Raw genomic sequence first — 17,731 nt, forward strand, 5'->3', positions numbered from 1 at the left:
TGACAGTTGTATGCTGGTGCCATGCTTTACTCACTGGGCCACCTTTTTCTCTATTTTATATTCACAGCTGCTTCCAAATTCCCTTGGCACTATGATTCTATCTCCTTTTTCTGTCAAACTTCTTGAAAGAATAGTCTGAATACTTTTGGTCATTCTTACTCGTCCCGCAGCTCCCCCAGCCCCGCTTCTGCCCTTAGCACCTTTCCTGCTAGGAGGGCACCAGGAACTTCGGAATCACCACATCCAGTGGCAGCCTTCATGTCCTCAACATGTCTTACTGTGACATGAATGCCATTAGAGGTGTCTCTCAAAGCTCTCCTTTTTGGGTTTCCTGAGACTGTACTCCTTTGGATTTCTTCTCCTTTCTATGATTTATCATTGGATCATAATCTGGACTTGGCTGAACTGCCTTCTTTTATCTCTGAAATGTCCCACTGTCCCCCAGCACATTCTGTCTCGCTGAGCTCCACGGCTTCAGCGAACATTCCTGTCAAATGTGCATCTTTAGTCCTGACCCCTTTCTTGAGCTGGGTGATGGACAGCTCTATGACGTCACTCGGTTAGTTGAAAGTTAGTATGTCTAAACCAGACTCACTCAGACATTGATTATTTCAGTCAGTCAACAAAATGTTTAGTCAAGTATCTACTACATATAAAACACCTTTCTAGACACTAGGGCGGGGGATTACAAACAGGGTCAAGGCAGGACCTGCCCCTCAGGGGTGTTGCAGTCTACTGTGGGGGGAGAAAGTGGTACCAGAGAGAGCCTGGGGGACTGGGAAGGTTTATCGAAGTAGGTTACATTTGAGCTGGGTGTTCAAGTTACAGAAGTAGTCTTAGGGGAAGGTCAAGGGAAGCAAAATGACCGCACCCCACAAAAGTGAAAGAGAATGGCAGGAACAGTTTGGACAAAGTGCAGTGAAGTGGAGAAGGTGCACATCTGATGGGTAGAGTGTCAGGATGGGCATCTTCAGCGCGTGAGGGAGTGGTTGTGGGCAGTGGTAACTAACATCTGTGTAATAATGTCTCTTCTGAGTCAGGTGCGTATTTCATAGACATGCCCACAGGCCGGCGGGGAGGATGGAGGTACAATGTGTTCCTTGAAATGAAAGTTCTATAGAGAACATAGCAACTATGAAGATGTGTTCCCAGGATCAACACACATCAGGGGCTCATATACTGATGTCTTCTTGGCGTTCTTTGTCATTGTTCTAACCTTGGAGTTAGCTAAGCTCAGAGAGCAGTGTGACATGTCAGTGTTTGGTGGCTGGGGGCAGTACTAAACGAAGTGTGCCCACTCTTAAGTTATCTAATACTTAAGACAGGAATTAATAAAATATTATCCTCATTTTTTTAGTGACAATACTAAGGCTCAAAATTTGGTGAACTTTTTGAATAAGGACAGAGCCAGGTTTTAAATCTAGAACTTCCTAGCTCCAGAACACATACTCTTTCCAGTCCTAACTTAGGATATAGGATTTAAAGTGAGTAGAAAAGGACCTGTGAGGAAAGTCACAGGGAGCCAGAGATAAAGGAAGGATTCCCGAGCTGCAGAAAATTACGATTTTTTGTGACACCAACTTCCATGTTTTCAGAACTTTCTTCTAGTGGTCCAAAACCTGAGCAGGGGTAGAGAAGTAAGGTGGCCTTCCCATGATTGGCATGGCAGACACAACACAAGGCCAAGGAAATTAGTCTAATAGTTTGTGGTGTCAGGGAGGTAAGCAGTTCGGGATAAGGCTGGAGGCACATGCTTGTAATAGAGGTTTGAAAGAATGGGGTGAAAGTACGTGGCGTGTGACCCACCTGGCCTAAAATGCCCTTGCGGAATGTTGAGGTCTTTTTGGCTTATGCAGCTCACTTTCTAAGAGTTAGACCTGCTTTTGAAATAACGTCAGATGACACTCATTTATTTATTGAGCATCTACTCTTAGCCAGTCAATTCGAAGTCCCAGGGTTTATACAGTGGTGAACAGAACAGACTAGACCCAGCCATCACAGCTTTGCAGTCTGGTGCAGGGAGGCAGACATTAAGCCAGTAATTATACAAATAACATTTAACTCCACTTGTCAGGAAAGCTCTAAAAGAAAAAGAACAATGTCGCTGTATAATAGGAGGGGCAAGTACAAGATTGGGAGATCAGGTAAGGCCACCTGTGCGTGTCACTTTTACAAAGATCTGAAGGATTGAGCAAGAGTTAGCCAGACAAAGGTCGGATGGGAGGCGAAGAGGGCTGTTCAGACAGCAGAAATAGTGTGAGCAAACACCCTGAGGCAGAAAGGAGCTTGGTGTTTGAGGAACAGAAAGTAGCTATGTGTGGCTGGAACCCTGAACAGGAGACGACGCCAGTATGTAGGTAGGAACTAGGCTATGTGTGGCTTTGTGACACATGTTTAGGATTTTGAACTTTATTCTTAGGGGAGTTGGAAGCCATGGAAAGATTTTAAATAGGAAGTGACATGAATATATTTATGTTTTAAAAAAGATCATTCTGGCTGCTTTGGAAAATGAGAGTGTGGTAGGCAGAATCATGGCCTCCCAAAGCTATCCATATCCTAATCCCTGCGAACTACGAGTTTGTGAAGTTACACAGCAAAGGGGAATTAAGATTGCTAATCAGCTGACCTTATGATAGGGTCATCCAAGTGGGCCCAGTGTAATCAAGAGGGTCCTTAAAAGTGGAAGATGGAGACAGAAGTGAGTCAGAGGAAGATGTGACTATGAAAGAATCGTCAAAGAGATACAATGTTGCTGGTGTTGGAGATAATGTAAAGGGGCCACAAAGCAAGGCATGTGGTTTGCTTCTAGAAGCTGGACGGCCAAGGAAATAGATTCCATACAATCTCCAGAAAGGCATCAAGTCCACCTTGGTTTTAGCTTAGTGGGTCCCATGTCAGTCTTCTACAGAACTGTACAAGAGAATACATTTGTGTTGTTTAAGTTTGCGGTAATTTGTTCCAGCAGCAATTGAAAACTAATATAGAGGAGCATCAGAAAGGCTGTTGGAAAACCACTTTAAAAAGCTATAGTGTAATCCAGGGTGGAGATGAAGGTGACGTGGACTAAGTGGGTGGTAGTGGAGAGAGAAGTGGATCGATTCAAGCTGCAGTTTGAATGATGAATGCTAGGTTTGTGGCCAGGCAGCCTGGAAGGAAATGTTTTCACTGAGATGGGGAGATTGGAAAAGGGAGAGAGATGGTGGAGATCAAGAGTTTGGGGTCTATTATAGCTTTAATGTGTCTATGAGGCATTCAAGTATTTATCAGTCAAAGAGGCAATTGGATAGGTGATTCTGGAGCTCAGAGGAGAAGGCTGGGCTAGAAATTGCAGTTTGGGCCTCAGCCTTTATAGATGGCTTTTAAGATCGTGAGAGTAGGTGAGATCCCTACGACTGTGTTTCTCACCTGTCAGCACCCACTCAGACCACCAATTTTAAACAATAACGCAATATTTTTAAAAATAATGTTTGTATTATCATTGAAAAGGATATTTTTTGCAGCCTCTTAGAAAATATGTAACTAACTTAATGATAGATAGCTTGAAATGTAGGTTAGACCCAGCACTTTGATTTTTTTTTTTACCCTATATTTCTACTAAATTAGGAAACCCCATGCCATAATTATAGATTGTCAAGATTTGCAACTGGTATTTGCTGGCTATCAGATGTTATGGAATATCAAGATCAAATACAGACTGGGAAGTTAGGAGAAGATTTCTCCCTGACGACTATTCCTAGAGCTCTATCTAGTTGCCAAATTGACACACTTATAATATTAAGTAACTGTAGGGATAAATATTTCAATCAACCTGAGTGTTTGGAAGATAGGAGCAAATGGATTCTTAGTCACTCTTTGATTACTTCAGTCTCTGGAAAGTACCTGTTCATGTTTTGTTGTAACATGTGGGTGTGTTCTTTGTATATCCACAACAATAAAATTAGTCTCCTTCTCTGATGAGTAAAGAAAACCATCAGATTCTGGGAAGGAAACACACTGTAGCAGTTGAGCCATTTGCGGCATAGTTTGGTGACTGAAAAGTTTGGTATCTTATAATCAACATTAAAAATGGGGGTGTTTTTTGACCCTGAAGTAGTAGGTTTCGGTTATTTCAGATGCTGAATATATTTCAGCCATACACTTAAGCAGGCCTCTGGATATCAAGAACGACTTTACTGGTATTATTAGTGTCAGGAAGAAATGTTTTTATCTCCTCCCTCCTTTCAGAAACTTCTGTCAGCACTTTTTCCCTTAACAGCTAGTTAAAACTTGAGTGGGAAGAGTAATCTTGCAAACTGCCATTTTTCCCTACAACATCTGAGAGCACATACTCTGAGTAGTCAAGATTTGCTGATATTCATTTTTCATTATTTCCTTCAACGCTCAATTATAATTAGGAGGCATGTTATTGACTTATAACTGTTACATGTTTATAACATCTTGTAGTAAGACAGCACACCTTTTCTTGCTATTTGTATAGCTTATGCTGTTTTGAATGTGTTGCACCTTTTTCAGCTTACAGGAGCATTATTGTCTAAATGAAAAATGAAAACTACCATGGGTTTTTGTGGATAAGCAGAACAAAACATTGTTGAGTACATCTACCTCATTACATACCATACGAGGTATGATAAAAAAATATAGTGAATGTTTAAATAGAAACAAATTTATTACAGTAAAAGACACATTGCTATTAATCCCTCTCAAAGTACCACCTCTCACCCCTTCAAACACACTTATCCCATCATTCTTGCCACTTTCTGAGACAGTTCTGGAAGTCCTCTTTCATGAGTGTCTTTAGTTGCGCTGTCGTGGCTGCCTCGATGTGCTGAATCATTTTGACTTTGGGGAAGAGCCAGAAGTCACACGGTGCCAGATCCGATGAATAAGGTTGATGAGGGCATACCGTGGTTTTCTTGAACAGAAATTGCCGAACCAGAAGCAGTGTGTGACACAGAGCCTTTCTGTTGTGATGGAAAGTGCGGTGAATGCTGCTGCCAAGTGCCATCCAACAGAAAGGCAGGGATCTTCAATATGGAAAGCGGCCCCTCGAACCTTAGTAACAGTGTGTGACAAGTTTCAGCTTGTTGGGTGCAGTCAGTCAGGTATGAGCTACCGTTAAGAGAAGGTGTGATTTAAAGTGTACCATAAATCATCCTCCATCATGACAACACTCCATGTCACACATCGCTTCTGGTATAGAGCAGTTTCTGTCAAATAAAAACATTACGGTGTGTCCTCATCCACCTTATTCACTGGATCTGGCACCACACGACTTCTGGCTCTTCCCCAAAGTCAAAATGATTCAGGACATCGAAGCAGCCATGACAGCGCAACTAAAGACATGAAAGAAGACTTCCAGAACCGCTTCAGAAAATGGGGTTAAGTGTGTTCTAAGTGAGGGGGTAGTATTTTGAGGGGTGATTAATGGCAATGTGTCTTTTACTGTAATAATTTTTTTATTTAAACGTTCACTGTGTTGTTTGATCACACCTCGTATATACTACAAGAATTGATTCATATTTTCTTCGCAAGTAGTTTGTTCAATTTTAAAACATAGGCTGAAACACTCTTGTGATAATAATTGCTCTTCCTTATCATGTGCCATTGATATTATATGACTTCCAACAGAGTCATTTAATAAAGAAATTTTGTCATTAGCTTGTTTTTTCTCACAGTAAAATCAGGCGTAAAGTTTGGATTGATGAGCTCCTCAGCAGTATGAGGACTACGCCCGGTTCAGCTGAGGAACGCCCCTAGTCTCATCTCATCTCCGACCTTACCAACAAAGCAGGTTGCCTGGGCTGTGTTTGAAACTGATGTGAAAGTTTACTTGGCTTTACGACACCATGTTTGTTGAATACTACCTGATACGAACTGATCAAAACAGACTGGATATAATGAGATAGTATAGTGAGCTGGTAACTTTAAGGAAAATAAAGGGCTTTTCATGAAAGTCATAATTACTCTTATATTTTACCTTTGCAAAATGTATGTGAACAAATATCTTTCAGTAAATTTTCCTGTGAATATGCCTGTGAATTACTTCATAATTCTTGAAGACCACGTTTTGAAGATGCTGAGAAAGACTAGAAAAGGGCCTGTGACTGAGCCTGAGGAGCCCTAAAAATTACAGGCTGAATAGAAGTGAAGGTACAAAGGAGACTGAGAATTTGTGGCCAAATATCTAAGATGATCTGGGGAGTATGATTTCATGAAACCCAAAAAAGAGTAATTCAGAACAATGGGTAAATGATGTGGAATGTTACAGAGAGGTCAAGTAAGGTGAGAACTGATAAAAGTGTGTAAGTTTTAGCAACGTGAAGCTCATTGGAGATCCTCACAAGACCCTTTCCTTTCCCTCGCTTTCTTTCCTCTCTCCCTCCTCCTTTCCCTCCTCCTTTCCCTTTTTCCTTCCCTCCCTCCCTCCCTCCCTCCCTCCCTCCCTCCTTCCCTCCTTCTCTCCTTTCTTTCTTTCTTCTTTCTTTCTTTCTTTCTTTCTTTCTTTCTTTCTTTCTTTCTATTTCTTTCTTTCTTGGAATGGGTTTTAGAGTGCATGGAAAGTGAAGAAATAAACATAGTGTGTATAGACAAACAGTTATAGTTAATAAGCCACCAAAGAAAATGAAATGAAATTTTAAAAGTACTCAATCCAAAAGAAGATAGAAAAAGATGAAAAAGGGAACAAAGAACAGATGGCAAATAAAAAACAAATAGCAAAATGATAAACTTAAACCTAACTATATCAATAATTATACCACAATAAATGCTCAACGCATCTCAATTAGAAGGCAGATTGTCAGATTGGTTTAAAAAGCAAGACCCAACTATAACTTGTCTCCAAGAAACATACTTTGAACAGAAAGACAAAATAAGATAAAAATAAATGGAAAGAGATACACAGTGCTAACACTAATGAAGAGAAGACTTGAGTTGGTATGTTAGCATTAAAGTAGATTTCAAAGATGATGATATTATCAGGGGTGAAAAAACATCATCTCCTAATGATAAAGGCAAACCTAAGCATTTGCATACCTAATAATAGAGCTTCAAAACACACCAAGTAAAACTAACAGAAGTGTAAGGACCAACAGACCAATCCCATTCTAGTTGGAGACGTTAATTCTCAGTAATGGATAGAAATGAGCAGGGATATAGCTGACTATGACACAACAGCAACGCTATTGACCAACTTGACCTAACTGACGTTTATAGACCATGACACTCAACAACAGCTAAATACACCTTTTCTTCAACTTTGTGGAGAACATTTAACAAGATAGACCATACTCTGGGACATAAAAGAAGTCTCAATAAATTTAAAAGAAACCAAGTCGTATGAAGTGTGCTATTTGATCAAAATGGAATTAAATTAGAAATCAATAAAGGAAAGATCTGTAAAATCTCCAAGCGTTTGTTAAATAAATAACATACTTTAACCCCTTGGTCAAAGAAAGAAAAAAAGGAAAATAGAAAGTATGAAAACAATATATCAAATTTGTACAATGCTGCTAAAGCAGTGCTTAAAGGGAAACTTATAGCTAGATAAATGCCTGTTAGAAAAGAAGAAATGTCATAAATCAATGATCACAGCGTCTACTTCCTCCTTAAGAATCCAAAAAGGAAAAGCAAATTAAACTCAGCAGGAATAAGAAAATAAACTTTGGAGTGGGAATCATTTAAAATGGAAAGTAACAGAAAATCAGTGACACGAAAAGCTCTTTTTTGGGAAACATCAGTACAATTGATAAACCTCTAGCCAGACAGATCAGGAAAAAAAGAGAATACAAATTACCAATATTAAGAAGGAGAGGTAACATCACTACATGTTCTTCAAACATTAAAGGATAATAAGGGAATGTTATGAACAACTTAATGTCAATCAGTATGACAACTTAGATAAAATGGACCTGTCTAAGATACAAACTACAAAAAGCTACCTCAAGAAATAAATAAAATGAATAGCCCACTATCTATTAAAGAATTTGAATTTGTAGAAAAAGCACAAAGAAAACTCCAGGCCCAGATGGTTTTATGGTGAATTGTAACAAACATTTAAGGAAGAAATAATACCAATTCTGCACAAACATTCAAAAAATTGAAGATAAGGTAATAGTTCACAACTCATTTTATGAAGCTGTCATTATCCTGGTACTGAAACAAATCGAAGACATTATAGGAAAACTACAGACCAATATCCCTAATGAACATAAGTGCAAGAATTCTAAACAAAATTTTAGCAAACTGAGTATAGCAATATGTAAGAAGGTTAAGGTTTCATTATCAAATGGTGTTTTTCCCCAAAAATGCAAGCTTGTCTTAATATTTGAATAGCAGTTAATATAATTTGCCATAAAAACAAACTAAAGTGACAAACCACATGATCATTTTGATGCATGCAGAAAAAACATTTGACAGAATCCAAATAATCCAAATATCCTAGGTTGATAAAAACAACCTAGGAATAGAAGAGAATTTGCTCAACCCAGATAAGGGATGTGCGGAAAAGTGTAAACTCAGCATGCCCGGGTTGGTCAAACCCTGCACATTCTCAAGGAAGACCTGTTTCCATGACTGTTCTTTGCCCAGCTCCAGGGAACTGAGCTCTTGGAATGGTTTGTCTGATGAATGTATTTGCATGCCTGAGACCGTGAGCCATGCAATGCTATACCGGTTTGTCCAGGTAGTTTATTCTAACGGTGTGATTTATGGTGAATACCGGCTTTCCCTCTGGAGATCGGGAACTTCAGCAGCCAAAATCAGTCATACAGGTGCTATATGTTCACATGACTAACTCCCAATCAAAATCCCGGGACACCTAGGCTCAGCTTAGCTTTTCTGATCGGCAGCACTTTGCACTGGCTGCCATACGTGATTGCTGGAAGAACTAAATGTGTCCTGTGTTGCTCTACTGGGAGGGGACAGTTGGAAGCTTGTACCTGTTCTCCGACTTCACCTCGTGTGCTTTTTCCCTGTGTTTATTTCACTCTGTATACTTTTACTGTAATAAACTGTAACGAGTAGAACAACTTCTGAGTCCTGTGAGTCCTTCTGTAAGTGTGAGGGTGATCCTGGGGACCTCTGACACTAGCGGCATCTACAAAACACCTTTAAACACCTGTATCTAACATGAAACTTGATAGTGAAAGACTGAATACTTTCTCCCTAAGATTAGAAACAAGGAAATGATGCCCATTGTGTATTTAACATTGTATTGGAGATTATATCCAGTGCAATAAGAAGTATGTAAAAATCAGATGGGATGTGCAAAAATCTCCTAGAACTAATAAGTTGCTGGGTACAGGGTCCATATACAAAAATCAGTGTAGCTCTATGTGCTAGCAACTTTCAGTCAGAAATTGAAATTTAAAATACAATTTTACTTACAATAGTATAAGAAATACTTAGGCGTGAATCTTGCATAAATGATGTTCAAGATCTGTACATTAAAATCTATAAAATATTACTGAAAAATGAAAGACCTCGATAAGTCAAGAGATATACCTCATTCATAGGTTGAAGTACTCAATATTGTTAAGTACTCAATATTGTTAAGAATATTGCCAATTCTTTCCAGACAGATCGCTGTGCAATCCCAATCAAAATTGAAAGGGTCTAGAATAGTCAAAGCAATTCTGAAAACGAAGAAGAAATTTGGAGTGCTAGCACTACCTGATTTAAAGATTCAGTGTGAAACTACAGTAGTCAAAACCGTGTATTATTGGCATCAAGATAAGAAAATGATTATTAGAACAGAATAGAGAATCCAAAAATAGACCTACAAACATATAGACAACCGAGTTTTTATAAAGGTAAGATTCAGTGGAGGAAAAAAGTTGTTTCAATGGTGGTGCTGGAATAATTGAATGTCCATAAGCCAAAAAAATGAACCTCAATACATACTTTTCATCACATCCTCATATATATATGCAAATTAAAATGGATTATAGACCTAAATGCAGCTATAAATAATGTAAACTTCTAGAAGAAAGCAGGAGAAAAAAATCTTTGTTAACGATTGATTAGGCAGTGATTCCTTAGATATGACTCCAGATCCATGATCTATAAAAGAAAACAAATTGATAAATTGGACTTCATCAAAATTAAAAACTTTTGCTGTTTAAATTAGGAGGATGAAAAGCTAAACCACAGACTGGGGAAATTTTTTGTAAAACGTACATCTGAAAAAGGACTTGTACCCAGGTATATTAACTCTCAAATTCTGTAAAAAGAAAAATCCAAAATAAAAATGAGCTAAAGATTTGAACACACTGCACCAAAGAAGACAATACATGAAAAGATGCTGAACATCATTATTCATTAGGGAAATGCAAATTAAAACCCAATGGGATACCACTACATACGATTAGATTGTCTAAAATTACAAAGTCTTGGTGAGGATGTGGAACAACTAGAACTCTCATACACTGCAGATGGGAATGTAAATTCATGCATCCACTTTTTTAAAGTTGAGCAATTTCTTAGCAATTTAAGCACACCCCTATCAGATGATCAGCCATTGAACTCCTAGGTATTTACCCAAGAGAAAAGAAAGCATATGTTTATACAAAGACTCGTACATAAACGTTATAGCAGCTTTATTTATAATAGTAAAACCTAAAAACTGCCCAGGTGTTCAACAGGTAAAGGGACAAACGGATATATCTCTATAATGGAATACTACTCAGCAGGAAACAGGAATTAATTCTTGATACACACAATAGCATGGATGAATCTCAACATATTTATGCTGACTGAAAGAAGCCAGACAGAAAAGGGTACATATTACATGACTCCATTCATATTCATCTTGAGAAAAGGCAAACTAACCTATAGTGACAGAAAGCAGGTTAGCGGTTGCCTGGATGCAGGGGAATGGCCATGAAGAAACTTGGGGGTCATAGGTATGTTCCTCATCTCGATTATGGTGATGGTTTCATGAGTACACCGTGTCAAAGCTTACCACGTTGTACACTTTCAGTATGTGCAGTTTGTCAATTATACCTCAATAAAGCTGTTTATAAAGATACCTATCATTTTCTAACACAAAGTCTAGAAAGTAAAACCGCAAAATCTTTCATGATGTTTGGTGCTAAAGAAGAGATACTGTGGTACCAAGTGGAGACGCGTTCCTGGCAGAACAGGAATAGATGAGGGAACTTATGACTGAGACTTGACTCTGTGCTGTCCTAGAGACTTCACCTCGCATCCTGATTTTTTAATGTATAAAGAAAAGCCTTTCAAGTAACTTACCATAATTTCTGGTGAATTTTCTTTTTGTCTACCGTTCTGTTCAGGCTTCTAATCTCTTCTAGAATCTGTTTCCTTCAGAATGGTTGCCTTTGAAACATCTTTTCAGATTATCATTTTATACTTGGCTCTTAAGAGTCCAATTCTTTGTTTCTTAGCTTTTAAAAGGAATAGTTTTATTTATATGCAATTCACGTACCATACAATTTACCCACTTAAAGTGTACAATCCAATGGGTTTTAGTAGATTCCCAGGCTTTTGCAACTATTACCACAAATTAATGTTGGGACATTTTTATCACCCCCCAAAAAACTCCTCATCACTAGCAGTCATTCCACCGTTTTGCCAGACCTCAGCAATCACTAATGTATTTTGTGTTCATTTTAAATGGGATTATTTGCCTATATTTTATTGCATTGTAAATGCTCTTTATGTGTTCTGGATACAAGTCCCTTATCATATCTGATTTGCAATTATTCTCTCCCTTTTTGTGGATTCTTTTCACTTTCTTGAAGATACCATTTGTAGTACAAAAAATTTTAATTTTGATGTAGTCCAATTTATCTTTTTTTTCTTTTATTGCTTGTGCTTTTGGTATCATGTCTCAGAAACCACTGCCTAACCTAAGGTCACAAAGATTTTTGTGTATGATGTGAGTTAAGTAGGGGCCCATCTTCATTCTTTTTCATAGGGATATTTAGTTGTCCCAAAAGCATTTGTTGAAAAAACTGTTCTTTTCCATTGGATTGTCTTGGCACCTATGTTGAAAATCAATTGACCATAGATGCAAGGGTTTATTTCTAGACCCTAAGTTTTGTTTCACTTATCTATATGTCTATCCTCATGCTAGTCGTACACTTTCTTGTTTACTGTGGCTTTCTTTTAAGTTTTGAAATCAGAAAGTGTGAATCCTCCAAATTTGTTCTTTTTTCAATATTGCTTGGCTATTCTGGGGCCTTTTCATTTCCATATAAATTTTAGGATCAGCTTGTCAAGTTCTGCAAAGGTCAGAAGGAATTTTGTTAGGGATTACATTGAATCCATAGATCAATTTGGGAGGTATTGCCATATTAACAGTATTACATTTTCCAATCCATGAACATAGGATGTCTCTATTTATTTAGATTTTCTTTAATTTTTTCAACAGTGTTAACGAAATTTTCAATGTATACGTCTTGCACATCTTGTTAAACTTACATCTAAGTATTCTTTTTGGTACTATTGTAAATGGAATTGTTCCCTTAATTTCATTTTTGGAATAGTCATTGTTAATAGAAATATTTTTATTTAATAGAAATTTTTTGTATATTTATCATATCTTGAAGCTCACAGAACTCATTTATTAATTCTAGTAGTTCTTCAGTAGATTCCTTAGAATTTTCAATACAAAATCATGTCATTTGCAAATAGAGAGTTTTACTCTCTTCTATCCAATCTGGCTGGAACCTCCAGTACAATGTTAACTAGAAGTAGTCAGAACAGACATTCTCATCTTGTTTCCAGAAAGCTTTCAGTCTTTCAACAATAGGTATGATGTTAGCTATTGAGTTTTTTTGTAGATGTTCTTTATCAGACTGAGAAAGTTCCCTTCTATTCTAGTTTGTTGACCTTTTTTGTCATGAAACGGTATTGGATTTTGTCACATTCTTTTTCTTTGTGTACTAAACTGATTGTACTTATTTTTATTTTTATTCTATTAATGTGGTGTATTGCATTAATTGATTTTTTTAAATGCTAAGCCAACCTTTCATTCCCAGGAAAAATCTCATTTGGTCATGGTATATACAATTTATATGTTTCTGGATTCAGTTTGCCAGTATTTTGTTGAAGACTTTCAGTTTGCCTGTATTTTGTTGAAGACTTTTTTTCTTCTGTATTCATAAGGGACACTGGTCTCTAGTTTTCTTTTCTTGTGATGTCTTTTTCTGCTTTTATTTTATTTTATTTTTTTAATCAGAGTACTGTCAGTCTCATAGAATGAGTTGAGAAGTATTCCTTCCTCTTTCACTTTTTTGAAAGACTTTGTGAAGCATTGGTATTTGTTTTTCAGTAAATATTTGGTAGATTTCACCAGTGAAGCCATCTGGGACTAGACTTTTCTTTGTGGAAAATTTTTAAACTACTAATTTGGTCTCATTATTTGCTATAGTCCTTTTTAGATTTTCTATATATTCTTGAGTCAGTTTAATGATTTGTATTTGTCTGGAAATTTGCTCATTTCATCTAAGTTACCTAAATTCTTGCGAAACAGTTGTTCATACTATTCCCTTATAAGCCTTTTTATTTCTGTAAGATCAGTGCTGATGTCCCCTCTTTCATTCCTTATTTTAGTAATTTGAGTCTCCTCTCTTTTTTTCCCCTTGTCAGTCTACTTAAAGTTTTGTCAGTTTGTTTTCCTTTCAAAAAAACCAAGTTTTGTTTTTTTCTCTACTTCATTTTTTGTTTTCTATTCTCTACTTCATTTTTTACCCCTTCTCTAACCTTTATTATTTTCTTTCTGCTTCTTTTGGGTTTAGTTTGCTCTTCTCTATCTAGTTACTTAAAGTGGAATGTTATTTTTTCATTTGAGATTTTTCTTCTTTTTTAATATAGGTGTTTACAACTATAACATTTTCTCTGATCACTGCTTAGCTGCATGCATCCCATAAGTTTTGATATGTTGTGTTTTAATTTTCATTCATCTCAACATACTTTTTAATTTCCATTGTGATTTATATTTTGACCCATTCGTTATTTAGTAGTGTGTGGTTTAATTTCACATATTTGTGAATTTCCCAAAGTTTCTGTTGTCGATTTGTAACTCCATTTTGGTTAGAAAACATATTTTATATGATTTCATTCCTTTTAAATTTATTGAAACTTGTTTTATGGCATCACACGGTCATGCCTCATGGTTAACCATAATCCCAGGAGGACTGTTGGCTCTCCCTTGTTGTCTATATCAAACTGCTGCCTGCTCTGCCATTCTGCTTGTATCAGAGCTTCGGGCCTCCCACTAATCATTTTTCATCAAGATTTCCATTTTTTTTATAATGCTCTTAGGCATGAGGTTTTCTAATTTCTGTTCCAAATCAAGTCAATCCCCTCATGTAGAGATGTGGAGCTCTTTGTCCTTAAGGTATGCCTTTCCCCTGTAGTAGAATCCCCAGAGGCCAACCTCTCCCAGAGTGGCATTCCACGTACTTATCTTAAGTGTTACATTCAAACTCATCCTTCCAAATATTTCTGGTTATTTTCAGAAGAAAAACTGAATTTAGGTCACTGCTGCTTTCTTTCTCTCTCAGAGTAAAATGGCCAAATGACATGAACAACAATAGAAGGAAGAAGCAGGAGTTGTGAATAGTTAACCTGTACAATTGGTCTTAAATTTTAAATCATTGCCTGTATTATCTGTTTAAAATATATAAGGTAAATAGTGGGTCCTACAACTGAAGCTCTTGATCATAGGATGTTCTATTTTTCATTTCTTAGCAGCCAGTCAACTTTAAAACATGAAGGAAAAATCAAGAAAGTAATCATAAAGCATTCCTTGGAGAGAGTTTCAAAACATGAATTAAAAGTAACAAGCCCCCTTCACTGAGCTCAGGTACTGTACTTGGTACTTTACTGCGTTGTCCAATTCATTTCTAACCACAACCCAATGAGGAAGGAGCCTTTAATCTCCATTTTGTGAAGAGGAAACTGTGGCCTAGACAAGGTAATGGGATCTTATCTCAGGTTACACAGCTTCTGGGTACAGGATGGACATTTTAAATGATGAAATTAAAAACTGTTTTGTAAATTACTCAAGTACATATTCTTTGTAAAAAAAATCAAATATATAGGAAATCAAATCACCAATAACCATATATGTTTGTATGTGTGTATATGATTACACACACACACACACACACACACACACACATGGACACAGAGAGAGAGCGACAGAGAGCAAGATCTGAAAGATACATAGTAAGTTAATACTCGGTTAACCCTGGAGATGGAAGGTGAGAAGGTACCAGGAATGAAAGTGATGTCTTTAGCTTTAACTCGAATGTTCCAATTTTTTGCAAGGAGCATATTTTCATGTATTAGTTGTGTAAATTAGTAATTAAAAAACCCTGAGAGGATGAGGACAGAAAGCCACATTCCAGATAAAGTTTAATCTTTGACTAACCTCTTTGCCCCTTTTCTGATGACCTATTCATCACAATCGCCACCCAAGAACATTTAAAAGTTTTCAAAGGTAGTGTGTACAAGTTACTTGATATAGTCAAGGTGATAAAAATCATTGATAATGAAGTATAAAGCCGTATACCATGGCGGGTAAGTACACAGACCCCAGATCAAGACCGCTTGGGTTAGAATCCCAGCTTCCCCATTGCATGACCTCTCTGTGCCTCAGTTTCCTCACTTATAAATTTGATATAATAGTACCTATCTTATCGGGTTGTTGTGAGGCCTAAATGAGTTATTATCTGTACAGTACTTAGAACAGTGCTTGGCACATAGTAAGACCAATATAAGGACTATTATTATTATCCTTATATTAAAAAGACTATGACAAATTTTTGTATCCATCTAGACTTTTTTCTATATGTATGTGTACATATACAGGTACATACATACACATTCATGTGGGTAAATATAGATGTATTTTTTAATTAAAATTGGATTATACTATTTCTATTTATTATAACCTTCTTTGTGCTGAGCACTGTATATTATAAACATCTTTCCGTGTCATTAAATGAAATAATGAATGTTTAATACAAAAATTAGATATATTTGGTCATAATTATTTATGATAGCATGGATCCTTTTGACCAAATACAGGAATGAACATAGGAAAAGACAGAAATTTCTTGGTACTATAGTGAGAGTCTGGAGTGCTTATAGATTTTGATGTAATTTACTTAAATGCTTGAATGTGCATTGATGTATTCAACCTAAGTGGATCGGTTTTTGTCTTATTTGTTAAGCAAATGATAGTCAACATTTAAAAATGTTTATCTTAAGTGCCAATATGCCAGATAGAACGCTATTTTTAAGGTGTCATTGAGGGAAAGGCACTTCTTGGAATATAGTTCTTTGTAAGAAGAAAGTGATCTGTAAAAAAAAATATATTGGTTAGTATGAAAAATATTTCTTCCTCTACCTCTTTCTGCCTTTCCAGGAGATGTTTCACAAAGCAGAAGAATTCTTACCCAAAAGGACAGAGATGGATGAGATGGACACATCAGATACCCAGTGGGGCTGGTTTTACTTGGCAGAATGTGGGAAGTGGCACATGTTTCAGGTATCTCCTTTCCTTGAATTTGGCAGACGGGATGTAGATTCACTTAGCATCATCTAGCTGATGGATAAAATGAGTAAGAGCAGAACCTGAGAGAAATCAAACCTTAAGGAAATCAGATAGCTTAATGAAAAGAAAAACTAGAAATTCTTCTAGTCCTTTTCCTCTTCTTTCCCCTAGGTTTTCACAGTAATTTATTTAGAAGAAACAGTATGTGTTTACTGTGTGTACAGAGGGCGATTGTGACTGAGTTGCGTGGTATCAGTACCTCTGAGCAACTCCCAAGTTTGATTTGATGGACAAAGAAAAAGGGAAGAGAACAAGCCCATATTAAACACCTTCTGTACACCAGGTATTGTTAGGTGCTGTACATATTTTTCTCCTTTAACCTCACAACAACTCTGAAGCCGATGGTAACACTGTCTCACAGTCAAAGAAAGTGAAACCCAGTAAATAATGTAATTTGTCCAGTCACACAGCTACTTAATGGTTAAGCTGAGATTTGAACCTATCCTCAAAAGCATTTTTGTTTTTTACTTACAAGATGACTAGAAGAAGATTTAATTTGAGCCACTTAGTAAGTGTAATTACTGTAATAATTTGTAAAAATTTTAATAATTTGGAAAAAGGCATTGTACCCAGTTGTTGATGTTTCTTTGCTGGAAAGCCTTAAACTTTTGAACATGCTGGCTTAGCTGTGATTCTCCGTGTGTGTCGGGATGGGAACTAGCAGAGGTGATTAGTAAGTGTCCTTGTCCCACCATCTCTGTCTCTGTGACCACAGTACCACCTCTGTGGCCAAGCCATTGATGTGAACAGCTGGTAAATGAAACTTTCTGGTTTGTCTTAAAGCTGGATACCAACATTCAGTGTTCAATTACCAGTGAAGATATCGAAAAAAGCTTCAAAACAAATCCTTGTGGCTCCATTTGTTTTACTACTTCCAAATTCAGCTACAAGATAGACTTTGCAGGTATGATTTCTCCCCTAGTAGTTGTGTGTTTTTAGCATATCGATATGGTAAAATCTGCAGTTCTGAAGATCACGATTAGTTGCTACATTGGTAAACAGTGAAGCAAATCTTTTTTATAACACATAGAAATACCTCTATAAACAAATCAAGATTTAAAAGCTTCTTGAGCAACACTGTCTTTTATAAAGGAGTACTTACATGCCCCTAGATACTACCATATTGGAGGTTGTCATATA

General features: G+C 36.9%; 1 protein-coding gene across 5 annotated transcripts in view; it reads left to right on the forward strand.

Annotated features, from left to right (window-relative positions):
- PARP11 (poly(ADP-ribose) polymerase family member 11) overlaps positions 1-17,731 on the forward strand; it is a 38,231-nt gene that overhangs the window by 4,084 nt on the left and 16,416 nt on the right. For 2 of the 5 annotated variants that reach the window (XM_033117908.1, XM_033117910.1), the window contains exons 2-4: positions 14,719-14,833; positions 16,403-16,525; positions 17,375-17,495. In XM_033117908.1, the coding sequence (XP_032973799.1) occupies positions 16,406-16,525; positions 17,375-17,495 (241 nt within the window). In that variant the 5' untranslated portion in view covers positions 14,719-14,833; positions 16,403-16,405. The remainder of the gene's footprint in view (positions 1-14,718; positions 14,834-16,402; positions 16,526-17,374; positions 17,496-17,731) is intronic. The other 3 variants (XM_033117909.1, XM_033117911.1, XM_033117912.1) reach the window with 2 other exon arrangements.

This window comes from Rhinolophus ferrumequinum, chromosome 10 (genome assembly GCF_004115265.2).
Source record: "Rhinolophus ferrumequinum isolate MPI-CBG mRhiFer1 chromosome 10, mRhiFer1_v1.p, whole genome shotgun sequence".
In the NCBI taxonomy this organism is placed as follows: Eukaryota; Metazoa; Chordata; class Mammalia; order Chiroptera; family Rhinolophidae; genus Rhinolophus; species Rhinolophus ferrumequinum.